This window comes from Trachypithecus francoisi, unplaced genomic scaffold (assembly GCF_009764315.1).
Source record: "Trachypithecus francoisi isolate TF-2019V2 unplaced genomic scaffold, Tfra_2.0 Lachesis_group14, whole genome shotgun sequence".
NCBI classification, from domain to species: Eukaryota; Metazoa; Chordata; class Mammalia; order Primates; family Cercopithecidae; genus Trachypithecus; species Trachypithecus francoisi.
In genome coordinates this window covers 49,463,849-49,480,635 of record NW_022681459.1, presented here as the reverse complement: position 1 = coordinate 49,480,635, position 16,787 = coordinate 49,463,849, and the positions used below count along the sequence as shown (strand labels likewise).

Sequence of the window (16,787 nt, the reverse complement as noted above, 5' to 3'; positions counted from 1 at the left end):
CACCACACCCAGCTTAAAGAGTCAAACACTTCTACAAAGCTTGCTATTTAAAAACAGCTGCACGGTACCCTGCTTTCTACCCTATTTCTTGTCCTTCAGAGGCAAATGCTTTCAGCTCTTTTAAGTAAGTGTTTTGGCATTTATTTCTGTTCCCTAAATCCTTGTGTTCAGTGTGCAGTCTGTGAGCCATCAACATGGACATCACCTTGGAGCTCACTAGGAGTAAATGCTCTCAGACCCTGTAACCCTATCTAGACCCTTTGAATTGGAATCTGCTCATTAACTTGATCCCCAAGTGATTCAGATAAATGCTTGTGTTGCTCCCTGTTGGTTTTAGGATTTTATTGTTGGCTTCCCTATGATGAAGGATGAGAGTTTAGCTGTCTTTCAACTTTCCCTTCCCAGCCCCATGCAAGCACATCTGTTCCCCAATCCTCCCAATAGCTGTCGATCACAATTTTGGAGAGATCAGCATTCGGTGCCACCATTTTTGTGACTACCCGAATGTAATTCACATGAACCATGTGATGTACATTCCCTGACTTTTCCTTAGCATTTTTTTTTTTTGTTCCTGGAATTAATAATTTTAAGTCTTGTTTTCTTTCTTTTTAAAAAAACATTATTTTTTGAATAGAGACAGGGTCTCACTATGTTGTCTAGGCTAGTCTCAAACTCCCGGACTCCAGCAATCCTTCTGTCTCGGCCTCCCAAAGTGCTGCACTTACAGGTGTGAGCCACCGCACCTGGCCAATTCTTAATTTTTCATCTTGAATTTTCTTGCTAATTATTACTCATTGAATGAAAGGTTCTCCTAGAGTCTTTTGCCCTCTCACAGTCTGGCAGCACTCCCTCTGGTGCCCAACTAACTTATCCAATGACCCCTTCACTGTCATCTTTGGGAATTCATTTTTGCCCTACTCAGGTTATTTCTCCTTTTTCCAGTATCACCAGTTGTCTTCTTTCTTAGTTTATTCCGTCTTTCGGGGCAAATCCAAGCCTTCAGTATCTTCCTGAGCTAGGCCTCAGGAAGTGAGAATCAGTGAGAATGTGTGATATTTGTTTTTCTGTGCCTGGCTTATTTCACTTAGCGTAATGACCTCCAGTTCCATCCGTGTTGCTGCAAATGACAGGGCTTCATTGTTGTGTGTGGCTGAATGGTTTTGCATTGTGTATTATGCACATTTTCCTAATCCACTCATCCGCTGATGGACACTCAGGCTGATTCCACATGCTGGCTATTGTGAATAGTGCTGCAGTGAACATAGGAGTGCAGATAGCTCTTTGGTATACTGGTCCACATCATTTCTTATTGCAACATTAAACTCTGGAAAGAGACACTCACTGCCTTGGAAATCATCCCCTGGTTGTTTCATGAGTGTGTCACGTTCTCCCGGCAGGTCATCGTGCAGCGCTGCCTGAGTGGCAAGGACATGTCTCACGTGAAGGCCGCTTGCATCATGTGTGCTTACCTGAAGCTGCTGCCCATGTTCCTCATGGTGATGCCAGGGATGATCAGCCGCATCCTATACACAGGTAAGCCCTGAATCCGTATGTTCTCTCTCTTTTTTTTTATGCTTTTATTCTGAGAAGTGTTCTTAAAATGTCATAAAGCCTTGAGAAAATCCATTCTGGATGGAAGTAAAAGCAGAATTCCAGGTGGAGGGCACAGCCTGCACAGTGGTCAAAGGCAGGAAAATGTGGCATATTGGACGCTCTGTTCCTTTATCCTTTTCACACCATCTGCCTGTCTCATAGACATTTGAGGCTGTGAGTTCCGTCTTCATGAGTTGCTTAGATTTAAGGAAGTCCAGAGAATATGGCAAAACGACACTGCAGGATGAGGTAGGATTGGGTTAATTTGAGTCGAGTGAGCTGTACTGTCTGAGTTTGGTGACATCTCTGACTGAGAAGGTCTTGGTCCCTCTGAGAAAACTGGAGAAGTGAATCAGTTTTCACTGCTTTGGAATCAGGCTGTTTGAGGATATGTAAATTTCTGAGTCAGCTGAGAGTAACTGCTAGTGTTGAATTCAACTTCCTTTATTATGAAAAGTGAAGAAAATATAACCAAATCTTTCTTGACTTATCGAGGAATCATTTTTATTGAGGTAATCCATCAGATAACACTAAATCCACGTCATGTTTTCTCAACTGGGCATCAGTTGATTTCACTGAAATATTGTTAAGTGAACATCAAGGGACCAGCATCCTTCTTATTGCAGCTTTGTAATATTCTTTAAAAGGGTAAAGAATATTCATGCCTGTAATCTCACCTACTTGGGAGGCTGAGGCAGGAGACTCGCTTGAGGCCCAGGACTTTGAGACCAGCCTGAGCAATACAGCAAGATCCCATCTCTAAATAATAAGATAAAGTAGCTAGGCCTGATGGTGTATTCCTATAGTCTCAGCTGCTTGGGAGGCTGAGGCAGGAGGATTGCTTGAGCCCAGGAGTTCAAGGCTACAGTGAACTATGATTGCATCATTGCACTACAGCTTGGGTGACAAAGTGAGATCCCATCTCTTCAAAAAAAAAAAAGTGTAGGTATCTAACTAGTGGGGAATGGCCAAAGAAATTATGGTGCACCTCCTTTATGGAAAAATGAAAACAGGAGACTGAAGACTATCTCAAAACTTGAGAAAATACTGAGGTTAGGATACTAAGTGTAAAAAGAAACTTGAAAAATAATGTCTCAACAACTACCATAGTTTTACAAAAAAGACATTTCTCTATAGAAAAGGATTAAGAAGGAATGAAAAGAAGCTAATGTGTTGAGGTGTTATTTTTCTGGGTGATTCTTTATCAAGCCTCCCTGTCTGTTGTCATAATGTCGTTTAAGCAAAAACAAAAACCAACAAGGTATTGTGCAACTGCCACAGAGGTGAGGCATCATGACACATGGGACAGTCACCCAACTGACCATCACAAGTGACACCTCTTCTTAGATGCAGGTGAAAGATACTAGGCTAAATGTGACTGCACTCAGGACCTAACTTCCCGTTGCTATTGTGGTCAATCTCTTGAGTTCTGTGTTCCTGGAAGAATGTCTTCTTTTGCTGTTTTCCCAGAGGATGGGGTCCACTCCCTCTCTTTGCTCAAATGCTCTTGCTAGGCCACGTCCCAAGAGAGCCCCTGTCCCGTTGGTCAGTGCAAGGGGGCTACAGGGATGAGATACTTAGGGTTGTGTTTTGGGAATAGAGGGGCCAGATCTATGGTATGGAGTTCAAAGTTGAATCTTCAGTTTCCAGGCAAATATCTTTCCTTCCTTATGATCTTACAACTTTTCTCTTTGTTTAATGGTTGTTGGTTTTGCCTATTTGGGCCTCACTGGACTCACTTCTGAATTCTTCCTCAGATAAGGTAGCATGTGTGGTACCTTCTGAATGCGTGAAACACTGTGGCGTTGATGTCGGCTGCACTAACTATGCATACCCAACGATGGTGCTGGAACTGATGCCCCAAGGTAGGAAAATGTCCTTGCTGGGACAGCCCCAGAGCCCTGTCTACAGACGGGTCTCGTGGAAGGGTTATGGTGCAATTCTTGTACCTTCCATTAATTCAATCCCACTCATCAGACATTTCTTGAGCACATTCCACAGGCTACCAGCTCTGTGCTAGGCCTGAACATTTCAGAGATGAACCAGGTACAACTACTGTTAGAAGAATTCTTACTCCTTCAGATTCGAGACTGTTTTCTGAGGCAGCCAAGAACAAATTAAATGATCCATTTGTCAATAAAAGAGTTGCATAGTCATAAACTTGTAAACACAAGACCTAGAGGTAAACTATTTTTTCTGCTTTTTGTGGGCTAGTGATAACCAAATAAACCAAACAGAATAAACTATTTATCCTTCTTTTTGGAGGGCATTTTTGGGACTAGTGATAACCGAATAATAGATCTCAATCTATTTAATCTGCAACTATTTATTGAGTGCCTACTAAGTGCCAGGCACTGCTTTGGTGCTAACAAAACATCAGTGAAATAGGCACAAAGTCCCCTACCTCTTGGAACTCAAAATCTAGTAGTGTGAGATAGAAAATAAACCACATAGGAAATACGTAAATTATTAGGATGCCAGAAGGTGATCATTGCTGTGAACAGAAATGGAGCAGGTACTGAGCTCAGGACTTGACCAGGTGATCTCGTACCCCGTATCTCGTACCTCGTATCAAGAGTTGGCTACACTTCTTCCACCTTCCTCCACCCTGACACACAGGAGGGAGGAAGGGACCAGGGTTCACTACCATGACACCACATACTCCCCATCCACACACACTCTGTCCTAGGAGGCCTAGGGCCATTACTAATGGGCAGAGGGAACTGGAGGATGAAGTTCCCATCATGGCTCAAAACTCTTGGCTTTGCCCCTCCAAAGACTTGTTTAGCAGAACCACCTACTGGACTTCTTCCTCTCCAGTTCTCTTAAGTCTTCAGGAAGCCAACAGCCCCTACCCAAAGAAAGACAGTGTGATGTTGTTTCCTCTCTTCTAAAACTGGGTTCCAGTAGATGATCTCTAAGTTCATGTTTAGGACTAAAATTCTTTTTGCTTTAATCTGTCCCCTCAAGCATTTATTTTTTGAGTTACAAACAATTCAATTACACTCTTTAAGTTATTTTAAAATGTACAATTAATTTATTACTGATGATGGTTACCCTGCTTTGCTATCAAACAGTAGGTCTTATTCATTCTTTCTCTCTTTTCTGTACCCATTAACCATCCCGCCACCACCCCTAGTCCCCCACTACCCTTCCCAGCCTCTGGTAACCATCCTTCTGCTCTCTATATCCATGAGTCCAATTGTTTTTGATTTTTAGATGACACAAGTAAGTGAGAACATGTGATGTTTTGTCATTCTGTGCCTGACTTAGTTGTACTGGATTATTCTCAGGTGACCAGGAAAATATGCAGGAAACTCCACATGCTGATGTGTATTGATAGGGACATCAGTTACCAATGTTCCGGATGGTGCTTTTACCTTTCAATGCTCTCTGGTTTAGCAAGGCGCTGTCCAGCCACTAACCAGTGCTTGTACCCTCTCCCGGCTCCAGGACTACGAGGCCTGATGCTTTCAGTCATGCTGGCCTCTCTCATGAGCTCCCTGACCTCCATCTTCAACAGCGCCAGCACCCTCTTCGCTATTGACCTCTACACCAAGGTGCGAAAGCAAGCGTCGGAGAAAGAGATCCTGATAGCTGGACGGTGAGTTCCCACCTAGAATCCTCTGGAGAAGTGCAGACGTAGAAGTGAACTAGAGTTCCCTTGCCTTTGACTTTGGTGAAAGTAATCCTAGCATCTGGGTGCGGTGACGAGACATTGGAGTACATCGAATTCAAGTGATCACTTTCCAGATACAAAAATTTGAACCATATCTTTAAATGAAATAATCACTTTTTCAGTCTTTCAAATGCTTCTGAATGGCTCTTATTTCTTCCCCTCCTCATATCACCCCCCCATTCACATCTTCATAAAACTCCACCAGTATTTTAATGGGGTGTAAAATTCCCACCTACTCTGATAGGTGAATGCATTGTTTCTAGCAGTTTCTGTGTATATCACATGGAGGTAACAGATTACGTCTTGTACACATGAACACAGAGGACTTTATCAGTCATATTCATGAATGATTGGGCTGTGTTACAAAGGAGCAGGGAAGAGACTAATTCCAAGAGGATGCTTGGAGAGTTAAGGCAACCCCGGGGACCCTGAGCAGCCTGGAGGCCTTGAAGATAGTGGGAGTAAGATGGAAGGAAATGAGGAAAAAATGGATACCAGAATGTCCTCCTTCCCCTTCACAATTTTCAAGAAGACCCTATATTATCATGGTTTTTTTTTTTTTTTTTTGACAGAGTTTCACTCTTTTTGCCCAGGCTGGAGTGCAATGGCACACTCCCAACTCACTACAACTGCTGCCTCCCAGGTTCAAGTGATTCTCCTGCCTCAGCCTCCTGAGTAACTGGGATTACAGGCACCCACCACCATGCCCAGCTAATGTTTTGTATTTTTAGTAGAGATAGGGATTCACAGTGTTGGCCAGGCTGGTCCCAAACTACTGACCTTGGGTGATCCATTCTCCTCGGCCTCCCAAAGTGCTGGGATTACAGGTATGAGCCACCGCCCCTGGCCTGTCACAGCATTTTGTAAAATGTTTTAAAAATCAAAGTACAGCACACATAAAGAAAACAGTTAAAACATGGATGCACAGCTCAGAGATGCGTCACAAAATGAGGACCCATGTAACCATCAATCAAGTCAAGACATGGAAATTGCCAGCACCCAGAAGTTCGTCTTGGGCTACATCATTCCAAAGCTAACCACTGTGACTTGTGACGCGATAGCTTAGTCTTTTCCAACTTCATGCTATTATAAGTAGAATAATTGCATTTGTATCCCTTGAAATATGATTTTTTTTTAAGACGGAGTCTTGCTCTGTCACCAGGCTGGAGTACAGTAGCACAATCTTCGCTCACTGCAACCTCTGCCTCTCAAGTTCAAGCGATTCTCCTGCCTCGGCCTCCTGAGTAGCTGGGACTACAGGCACCCACCACCATGTCCGGCTAATTTTTGTATTTTTAGTAGAGACAGAGTTTCACCATGTTGGCCAGATGGTCTTGATCTCTTGACCTCGTGATCTGCCCACCTCACCTCGGCCTCGCAAAGTCCTGGGATTACAGGTGTGAGCCACTACCACCTGCCGAAATATGGCTTATTTTGCTCATGTTATGTTTGCAACATTCATTCAACTGTGTTGCTATGTGTAGTTGTAGTATAATCATTTTCTTTCTCTGTGATGTTCCGCTGTAGTCAGATATCAGAATTTGTCTAGTCTTTTCAAAGAAATTGGTATCAAGAGAAACTGACCAACTATTTAAAAGACTGTCCTTTGTTGTTGATAGTAACAATAGCTTTAGCAAATTAAACACTCGGGGAAAAACCCAAAGGTCTCACTTGGCCCAGAGCTTGACTCTGGACAAATGCTGTAGGAGAGGGAGTACAGGAAGGCAGGAGCATGCCTGTAGTAGAGAAAGTACTGGTTGGTGTTCAGGAGGCCCAAGATGCAGTCGTCCCATTAATAGGTGTATGATCTTGGACACACATCCTCCTTAAGTCTCAATGATAAAGCAATGACTTGTTCTTTTCCCCTCTCTCTCTCTCTGTGTTATCAAATGCCTACTATCTCACAAAACACAATAGGAAAAAAACACATATGCTTTTAAAATTCCTGCCTCATGGAATGTATGCCTTTGTCAGGAAGATAGATAATTAATAAAGGTATGCTACCTCAGGTGACCACAGGTGCTAGAAAGACAAAACAGGAAGAAAGGATGGAAGCAACCTCATCCAGGTGTTCAGGGAGTCCTCTCTGAGGGGGTGGTGTCTGAGCAGAGCCTGCAGGAAGTGTGGGAGTGAAGCCCATGGTGCTCTCAGGGAAGGAACAATGAGGGCTGTTTTCCTCCTACAGTCACGTATGTGGTATGTTTGAGAACAACCAGGAGTGAGGTTCGTCCGTGAGAAGCCAGTGGGAAAGTGAAGAGCAAGGTCAGAAAGGTGCCTGGAGGCGAGGTCATGCGGGGCCATTGAAGTCATAACAAGACAGGATTTTATTCTACATGTGATAGGAAACTGGAACTGAATGAGTTGGGAAAGCACGTGACTTGCCTTCCAATGGTGATAAAAAAATACCAACAGTAAGTGTAATTTATTGAATCCTTAGTGTGGTTTAGGCATTATGCTAAGACTTCCCATAGTTTATCACATTTAGTTGTTGCAAGGATGCAGTGATTTTGTAATGTTTAAATGAGACATTTGTCTCCTTCAGTCTCCTGCCCAAATACTTGTTCCTTCCTCCACCCCACAACTGCTTCTCTGTTTCATGTGAGCAGAGAGAGATGAATGGCCTTTTATGCACATTCTAGTAAATTATGTTGGTTCATTTACTCACACAACAAGCACAGACAATGCTGGAGTTTGGAAAGGTGAAGAAGTCATGCTCCCTGGACAACACGAGCCTTTAACACGCTTTTTACCTGCTGAAGTACTCAAGTAGTAAAATGCGCAAGTTAGCATTTCTTGCCGATTTACTCAACATTCTGAGATAGAGGCTGTTTCCATTCTAACCTATGCAAACCAACTTTGTTCCCTGCAAGCTAGGAAAAGAACAAAAAAATGGAAGTCTGCTTTCTTTATTGTACAAATAATGGCTGGTTAATAGAAATAGTGTGGTACTTATTTCCAATTGATACACTACATATAGTGTGTTGGAGTTATTAATCGCTGATATTTTAACTTTTTATGAATAGATATTTAATCTCGTAGATGAAGCTATTATGATTGATTAGAGACAAACAATTGCTTTATGGCATTTTACTAAAAGATCACCATTAAGCACAGCATGGGTTCATGTGTGGTCGAGGAGCTTGATTTTGTTTGGAAAATCAATGAATGGCAACAAGAATGAACTCTAGAACTAAAGCACAGTGGAAGTACTATAGTGCTTTTGTTTAATGTTTAAATTATGTTGTTTTCTTCTCAGGATATTTGTTCTTCTATTAACTGTTGTGAGCATTGTGTGGGTCCCATTGGTTCAAGTGTCTCAAAACGGACAACTAATCCATTACACAGAATCAATTTCTAGCTACCTTGGACCTCCAATTGCAGCTGTTTTTGTGCTTGCCATCTTCTGTAAAAGAGTCAATGAACAGGTAAATGAAAACTGGAAAAAAATTTCCCTGCTGGAGTGAGAAAAAATTGTTTATTTCACTGGGGTATCAAAATACATTCTTTCTACCCTATTTATGCAAGTCATGACCCATGATTTAGTTAATTTTAGTTGAGGTCAGCCACAATTCCTGATCCTTACTAAAGTATAAAAATATAGCACACATTCATAGTACAGTCTTTATGTGTTTATTACAAAGTATTACATACATACACGGTGCAGAGTTGAGGAACATGTTTGGGAGGCAGACTGCCAGGGCCCAATCATGGCTATACCACCTAATCGTATTGTGATCCTAAGCAAATTACTTGAGTCTCTGTAAAATGAAGATAATGATAGCACCTGTCCTATGGGATTGTTGTGAGGATTGAGATAAAATATGTGAAATTCTTAGAAGAAAACCTACCACACTAGTAAGAATTCGAAATGTGTTCGTTGCTATTTTGATATATGTAATTAATTGATTATTGTGCATCATGCACCCTTAATCTTTCCATGTTTCCTTAGTACTAGCCTTACTATTATGATTTTCAGATGAGGAACAGGTGCAGAGGGGTTAGTATCTATGTGCTTTCCACATGTTACTTAGTATTAGTAAGTGGGATCTTGGTATTCAGGCTTAGATCTTCTTCCATCCAAAGCTCATACCATTAGTCTCCATGCAATACTGTTTTTCTAAAACATGACATCTTGAGCAAAGGAACAGACACGTGTTTCCACCCCCATCAACTCCTCACAGACATAAATTATCAAGAGCTTCACAGAACTGTCAAAACTACCTAATACCAGCTCTGGAAATTGTGTAACATAATTGATACTTCTGCTTATTTTATCAAATAAATCACAAGTGTTTTGATCTAACTGCGAAACAAAAGTCAAGGAAAACTTCAGCTTGGGTCAGTGTAGACAGTAGTGTCCTGGTATTGGAGAATCAACAACGGTGCAGTGGTATGTACAGTTCAGGACCATGGAAAGCAGCATCCAACTAACAAGCACTGGTATTTGCAATTTTCTCTACTTTGGTAACCTTGTGCCCAAGGTTAGCCATTTGTGGGTCCTTAACTGAGAAAGCAGGCAGGATTATAATTATGACTTACTTGAATAAGCTTCTCACATTTTCTAAACATTCTGATTTTCTTCTTGCTTCTTTTGCAGGGAGCATTCTGGGGTCTAATGGTCGGACTTGCCATGGGCCTCATTCGTATGATAACAGAGTTTGTTTATGGAACAGCGAGTTGCTTGGCTCCAAGTAACTGTCCCAAGATTATCTGTGGAGTGCACTATCTCTACTTTTCCATCATTCTCTTTTTTGGGTCCATGCTGGTCGTCCTGGGAATTTCCCTCTTAACAAAACCCATTCCTGATGTACATGTGAGTGATGAGTAATGGATATATGCTAATTTTAAAATAAGAGTTATTTGCCTTTTAGTGTATGAGTGTATGAGTTCCAGGAAATGTATTTATTGTACCTCTAGAGCTAGAAGAACCCTAAGATTATCATTCGGTCATTGAAATAAAGAACAGTTTGCACCTAGTATGTGCAAAGCACAGTGAATTAAAAAGTAAGGGATTAGAAAATGGACATTATATTTTGTAAATTTCACAGTGTAGTTGGGAAGTCAATCTACAGCATTGTCATAGGACACCAGGAAGAGAATAATTGGTGTTTCCAAAGACGCTGGGAAAGACTTCACAGCAGGGCTGTCATCTGGGCTGTGCCTGTTTGGGCCAATAGGATTTCATATACAGCACGAACACTGACTGGCACAGAGATGGGGGGAAAGTACATGGTACCAGGGGGCAGGAAAAGAAAGAATAGAATAATGAGATGCATTTTAGCCTTTCAATTTAGCAAAAATGTTTAAATGAATAATATTTAATGTTAGTGGTTAATATTAGCATTGTGGGAAAATTCTCACAGTCCAAACCTGTTGGAAAGTACATAGATTTTATAATTTATAGTAGAGCAATTGGGTAGTATTTATGGATAAATACTTACGAATACTTATGAATCAGCAATCCCAGTTTTAGGAGTTTATTGTGTATAAATACTTGGTCAAGTAGGAAAAATGTGTATAAGGATTTTCTCTGCAAAAGTTTTCAAACAGGAAGTAGCTGGGAGAAAAATCCAGATTTCATCATGAAGGGAAAGATCACACAAACACAGTGCATTGAACATTATACAGCTGTTTAGAAACACGAGGGAGCTCTATTATTTGTTTTGAAAAAAATGTTCATAATGTGGTTAAGTGGAAAAATATGTGCAGAATAATATAATGTATAATAGCACTTTCTGAAATAAAACACATGTAGGCATACAGATGTTTGTCTAAGCACACACAAAAAAATCTTAAGAGCATATCCACCTAAGAGTTTCAACAAGAGGCATTTCAGGGAGTGGGGAGACACTATAGGGGCCTGGCAAATATTAATTAATTATTTTTAAAATATAAATACTGCTTATATACTAATATTGTTTGAATTGTTTGAATTTATGACTAAATATGTGTAGTTTTTATATATTTTGAATGTATCATTCATAATTTTTGAAGTAATGCTTCTTTATGTATTTTCCTGAGAAGTGGCCAGTAGATTATGTGTGGATGGGAAACCTGAAATAAGCACAGTTCAAAATGTTTTACCAAGGACATGTCACTGAAATTCCTAACTAAATATTTACGCTGAATATTGAGTTAGATGAAAGAACACTAGAAAACCTAGTTTTTCAATAAATATATATGTTAAATTCTTACTTGCCAATAGGAATAAACAATTTAATTTTTTGTAGGAAAAATTTTTTTAGGAAAAAAATATTGCCTGAAGGACCAAGTGAGACCATTTTTCTGATTTATGTTTCTGTTTCATTAATATGCTGCGAGGTTTAACTTTCAAAATAGACTTGATAAATATCATGGTTATTTCAGAGAAAGTCATGAAAACTGTTGTGAATCTAGCCTAACAGTGCAGAAATGAGATGTCCCAGGATGATAGTCTTTCAGCAAAACTAGTAATTATGCTATGAAAGTTAAAAAGAAGTTGAAGGACTCCCAAGAAGAGAGTTTTAACGAAGAAAGTGGATCTAGTACAAGAAATCCTGTGAATAAGAGCTTATGAAGATATGATTAGGAATCTTACTGAGAAGGTGAAGGCATATGTCAAGAACAAATAAAACCAATTACAAATTCTAGTAAATTTGTACAAGAAAGTCATGAGCCAAATTAAAATGAGGCATAACTTAGAATATGATAGATTATAAAGGTTTAAAACCCATTGATAGGCCGGGCACGGTGGCTCACACGCCTGTCATCCCAGCACTTTGGGAGGCCAAGGTGGGTGGATCATCTGAGGTCAGGAGTTTGAGACCAGCCTGGTCAAAAACCTAGTGAAACCCCATCTCTACTAAAAATACAAAGATTAGCCAGGCGTGCTGGCAGTCCACCTTTAGTAATCCCAGCTACTTGGGAGGCTGAGGCAGGAGAATCGCTTGAGCCCAGGAGGTGGAGGTTGCAGTGAGCCAAGATTGTACCATTGCACTCCAGCTGGGCGACAAGATAGAAACTCCATCTTATTAAAAACAAACAAACAAACAGAAAAAAGCCATTGATACTTAGAGCAATTTCCTTAGAATGACCCAGGGCTGATATTTACTTCTTGTGTCCAGTCGGTACATACAGCATCAATTCTATTTATTTTCAAATGCTTAAATCAACATACAAACTAACTATGGAAATCTTAATATATTTACAGAAAATAATAAAAATTATATAAAGCATAATAGTTTAAAATGATGGTACAGCTGACAGCAGTTTGGAGGTGGGTTAGAAAAAGGGGTGTGTAAGCGTACTAATTGCAACTGGAATTCAAGAATAGCACATAGATACCAGCCAAATGTGATGAATCCAGAAATGAATTTAAGAAAATGGTTTGCAAGTTATAAAAGCAAAGACTAGATAAACTGAATGAAATAATGATGTGGCTAATAACTGTTGGATGTTAAGGACAATGAGTGAAGCTGGCGTATAGTGTAGGTTAGCTAAATCTTCAACTTTGCTGAAATTACAAATCCAGAAGTAGGTATTTTTAAGTATATCATTTGAGGTTCTGAATAGCAACCAGAAGAATTAAAAACAGAAAAAAAAATTTTAAATGATTAGTGTGTTTTGGTGAGTGTGGTAGGAGGCCTTTTCTTTGCGATCTATATTCTCCTATGTGGTTTGACTTTTAAAAAAAGCAGACAATAAACAAAGGTACCGTTGCATTATATTATTACAAACATGTACCTATTACTAATGTATTTTTGTATGGCCCCTGTTCAGCTGTACCGCCTGTGCTGGGTTCTTCGGAACCGTACAGGGGAGCGAGTCGATATAGATGCAGAAGAGAAAAGTCAGGAAGAAACAGATGATGGTGTTGAAGAAGGTAATATTTGATTTACATTTGGTTTTCATGTAGGAACTCTGTGCACAGGCTTTCTAAATGGTTTTCTTTTAATGTCATTAAGTCCAGCTTCTGAAAAGGCTGTTAGATTTATGATAAACTGAAACTTTAAATTTTTACCTTTCCAAAAATCAAGACAATATTATTAAATCCATCTATTCATCTGCCTGTCCATTTGTTTGTCCCCCCCATCATCCATCCGTAGTTATCTCAGACAATCAGTTACAGACTCGCCTGTTCCTAGTTACATAGTAAGTGTTCGATTTTTTTTTTTTTTTTTTGAGATGGAGTCTCGCTCTGTCGCCCAGGCTGGAGTGCAGTGGCCGGATCTCAGCTCACTGCAAGCTCCGCCTCCCGGTTCACGCCATTCTCCTGCCTCAGCCTCCGAGTAGCTGGGACCACAGGGGGCCGCCACCTCGCCTATTTTTTTAGTAGAGACAGGGTTTCACTGTGTTAGCCAGGATGGTCTCGATCTCCTGACCTCGTGATCCACCTGTCTCGGCCTCCCAAAGTGCTGGGATTACAGGCTTGAGCCACCGCGCCCGGCCAAGTGTTCAATCTTGATTGACTGCAAATAAGCATCTAGCCCCACCTTCTCTCCAACTTTATTTCTCAGTATTTTCTCTAGCAGACCCTCTATTCCAGGCAGACAGCTTTTCTCACTTTTCCCCACATGTGCCAAGCTCCCTAAAATATTTCTACCTCCTGTCCAAGAGAAAAAAATGCTTATTCTTTAAAACTAAGTTCTAATCTCACTTCCTTCATGAAAATTTCTCCATCAAGTCACCCCTATGGCTCTTTGTTTACCTAATATTTTTTAAACCTCAGATAAGGTTTAGCACTTCACAATATGTTGTCTTAAATTGGACAATAATTGCTTTGTCTGTTTTGGTTTGGTTTCTTCAAAGTGAAGGAAGAGTCAATGCTTTTTCTGTTCTTTTTGATTGTTTATATCAGTGTTCCTGAGTATGACTGGCCTATCGTTTTCTGGTTTTGTACTAAAAGTTTGGTTTTTGTATTAAGATTATAGAGTTATCATAGAATGAATCAGAAATTAGCCCATTTTTCCATTTTATGAAAATATTTCAATAAGATTGAAATAATGTTGCCATTGAATTTTGGTATTTTGCCAATAATACCATAAGGGCTGTGTGTGTGTATGTGTGTGTGTGTGTGTGTGTGTGTATGTGTATGTGTGTGTGTGTGTATGTGTGTGTGTGTATGTGTGTGTGTGTATGTGTGTGTATGTGTGTGTGTGTCTTGCACATCTTAATTACTGATCAAATTTATATAATGGCTATGGAAATATTTAGAGTTTCCATTTCGTCATTAATCACTTTTGGAAAATTATGTATTTCTAGGATTGTGTCCATTTAGTGCACATTTTAAATATATTGGCACAGAGTTATTCATAGTGTCTACTTATCCATCTTTGCTGCCTCTATAGTTGTGTTATCCTTTCAATCTCTAGTATATTTTGTGATTTATCTTTTTTCTTAATCTTACTAAAGATTTGTCTAGTTTACTTTTCTCAAAGAACTAACTTCTGGCTTTGTCATTTCTATTATTTTCCTTCTTTTCTATTTCATCCTTTCTGTTTTTATTTGTATTCCTTCCATTTACATTATTTGGGTTTATTCTCTCTGTTTTTTTTTTTTTTTTTTTATTAACTTGGATATTAACTCATTCATTTCCTCTGGAAATTTGATTTTTCTTTTGATTTTTCTTTGATTGTTCTTTTCTATATAAATAACTAAGGCCATGTAAATTTCCCTCAAAGCAATACTGTTTTAAATCTTACAGCTTTTAATTTGTATAATTTTCATTATCATTTATTTTGAAGTATAATCTTACTTTATGATTTTTATAAACATTTGAATTTAGAAGTATTAAATTTTCCAGTGCTGCAACAGATAGCCATATATATGAGTCTTTTTGTATTTTTGCCAGTATAAGTTGGGGATAGATTTTGTGGGGTTTAGTTGTTGGGTCAAAGGGTTCATGCCTATATGATTTTTGCAATATGCTACTAATTACCCTACTAATTTCCATGCAAACTCACTAATTATGTTGTGAAACTTCGAAATTTTTCCCACTGGTAGATGAGAAAGTGGTATAGGTTTAGTTTAAATTTCTCTTTTTTGGGTGAGCTTGAGAACCATGTGTCTTTTTTCTTTCAACTCTTTATTCATCTCTCTAATATGCTGACATGGGCTGTTGATAGCCTTTTCTTACCGATTTTTAGAAACCCATTATATATTAAAGATATTAAACCCTTTGTAACAGAATACGCAAATGTTTCCCCCATTTTGTCGTTTGTTTTTACTTTGTTTATTGAACTTGATGCCATGCAAAAGTTGCCTGTTTTTATATGATTAAATCTATCTACATTTTCTCAGGGATTCCTCTTAACATTCCCAGGTGATTGTAATCATTTTTTACCGTCATAGGTACTACACTGACAAGGATTTCTAGTTCTTTTGTGATCTAGATCTTCTGCAACCATTTGCTTATTTTTGTTCCAGATTATCCTGAGCAATCACGTGGATGCCTCAAGAAAGCTTATGACTTGTTCTGCGGTTTGCAGAAGGGACCCAAGCTAACCAAGGAGGAAGAGGAAGCCTTGAGAGAGAAGCTCACAGACACGTCTGAGAGGCCCTTGTGGAGGACAATAGTGAACATCAACGCCATCCTCCTCCTGGCTGTGGTGGTCTTTATTCATGGCTACTATGCCTGAACTGTATCTGAGCCATTAGAATAATGAATAATTCTTAATAATGAACCAAAGGATAATTTGAGTGATTTTCATGTTATAGTGTGTTGTGTGGCAAAAAAAATCAGCAGTTGGTAATTTTATCCAATGAGATGACTACAGACTTGATATTTTGCTTTTGTTGTTCCTTTGTGTCACTAAGAGTTGATATAAAACTGTGAAGTGACCTCTACGTGTGTAAACAAGGCACACAGGTCTAAATTTTATTTTTCCAGCTTTATTGAGGTATAGTAAACAAATGAAAATTGTTTATATTTAGGATGTATGATGTGATGATTTGATATATGTATACCTTCTGAAACAATAACCACAATCAAGTTAACACATCTATCACCTCACATGTTTACCTTTTCTCTGTGTGTGGTAAGAACAACTGAGAGACTCTTAGTAAATTTTGAGCACACAATACAATATTATTAGCTATAGTCACCATGCTGTCCTTTGCACCCTCAGAATATATTCATCTTATGAGTGAAGGTTTGTACTCTTTGACTAATACCTCCCCCGTTACCTGCCTCTTCACCCCAGGCAACCATCATCTACTCTCTGCTTCTGTGAGTTCAACTTTTCACTGCAGCACTATTCACAATAGCTAAGATACAGAAACAATTTAAGTGTGCTGTGTTGGATGAATGATGAGAATGTTATATATATACTTAATAGAATACTATTCAGCCGTAAAAACGAAGGAAATCCTGCCACTTGTAACAATGTGGATGAACCTGCAGAACATTATGCTAAGTGAAATAAGCCAGACACAGAAAGACAAATGCTATAGGATCTCACTTATATGTGAAGCCTTAAAATGAAAATGACCAAGTGATATGGTTTGGCTGTGTCCCCATCCAACGCTCATCATGGAT

The 16,787-nt window shown here is 39.4% G+C and overlaps 1 protein-coding gene across 5 annotated transcripts in view; it reads left to right on the top strand.

Annotated features, from left to right (window-relative positions):
• LOC117096191 (solute carrier family 5 member 4) overlaps positions 1-16,182 on the top strand; it is a 38,110-nt gene extending 21,928 nt beyond the window's left edge. For 2 of the 5 annotated variants that reach the window (XM_033233234.1, XM_033233236.1), the window contains 8 exons: positions 1,398-1,533; positions 3,351-3,458; positions 5,047-5,197; positions 7,615-7,683; positions 8,529-8,697; positions 9,870-10,085; positions 13,031-13,133; positions 15,677-16,182. In XM_033233234.1, the coding sequence (XP_033089125.1) occupies positions 1,398-1,533; positions 3,351-3,458; positions 5,047-5,197; positions 7,615-7,683; positions 8,529-8,697; positions 9,870-10,085; positions 13,031-13,133; positions 15,677-15,888 (1,164 nt within the window). In that variant the 3' untranslated portion in view covers positions 15,889-16,182. Of the gene's footprint in view, positions 1-1,397; positions 1,534-3,350; positions 3,459-5,046; positions 5,198-7,457; positions 7,684-8,528; positions 8,698-9,869; positions 10,086-13,030; positions 13,134-15,676 lie in introns of those variants that run through there. The other 3 variants (XM_033233235.1, XM_033233238.1, XM_033233237.1) reach the window with 3 other exon arrangements.
• Positions 16,183-16,787: the final 605 nt, after the last annotated feature.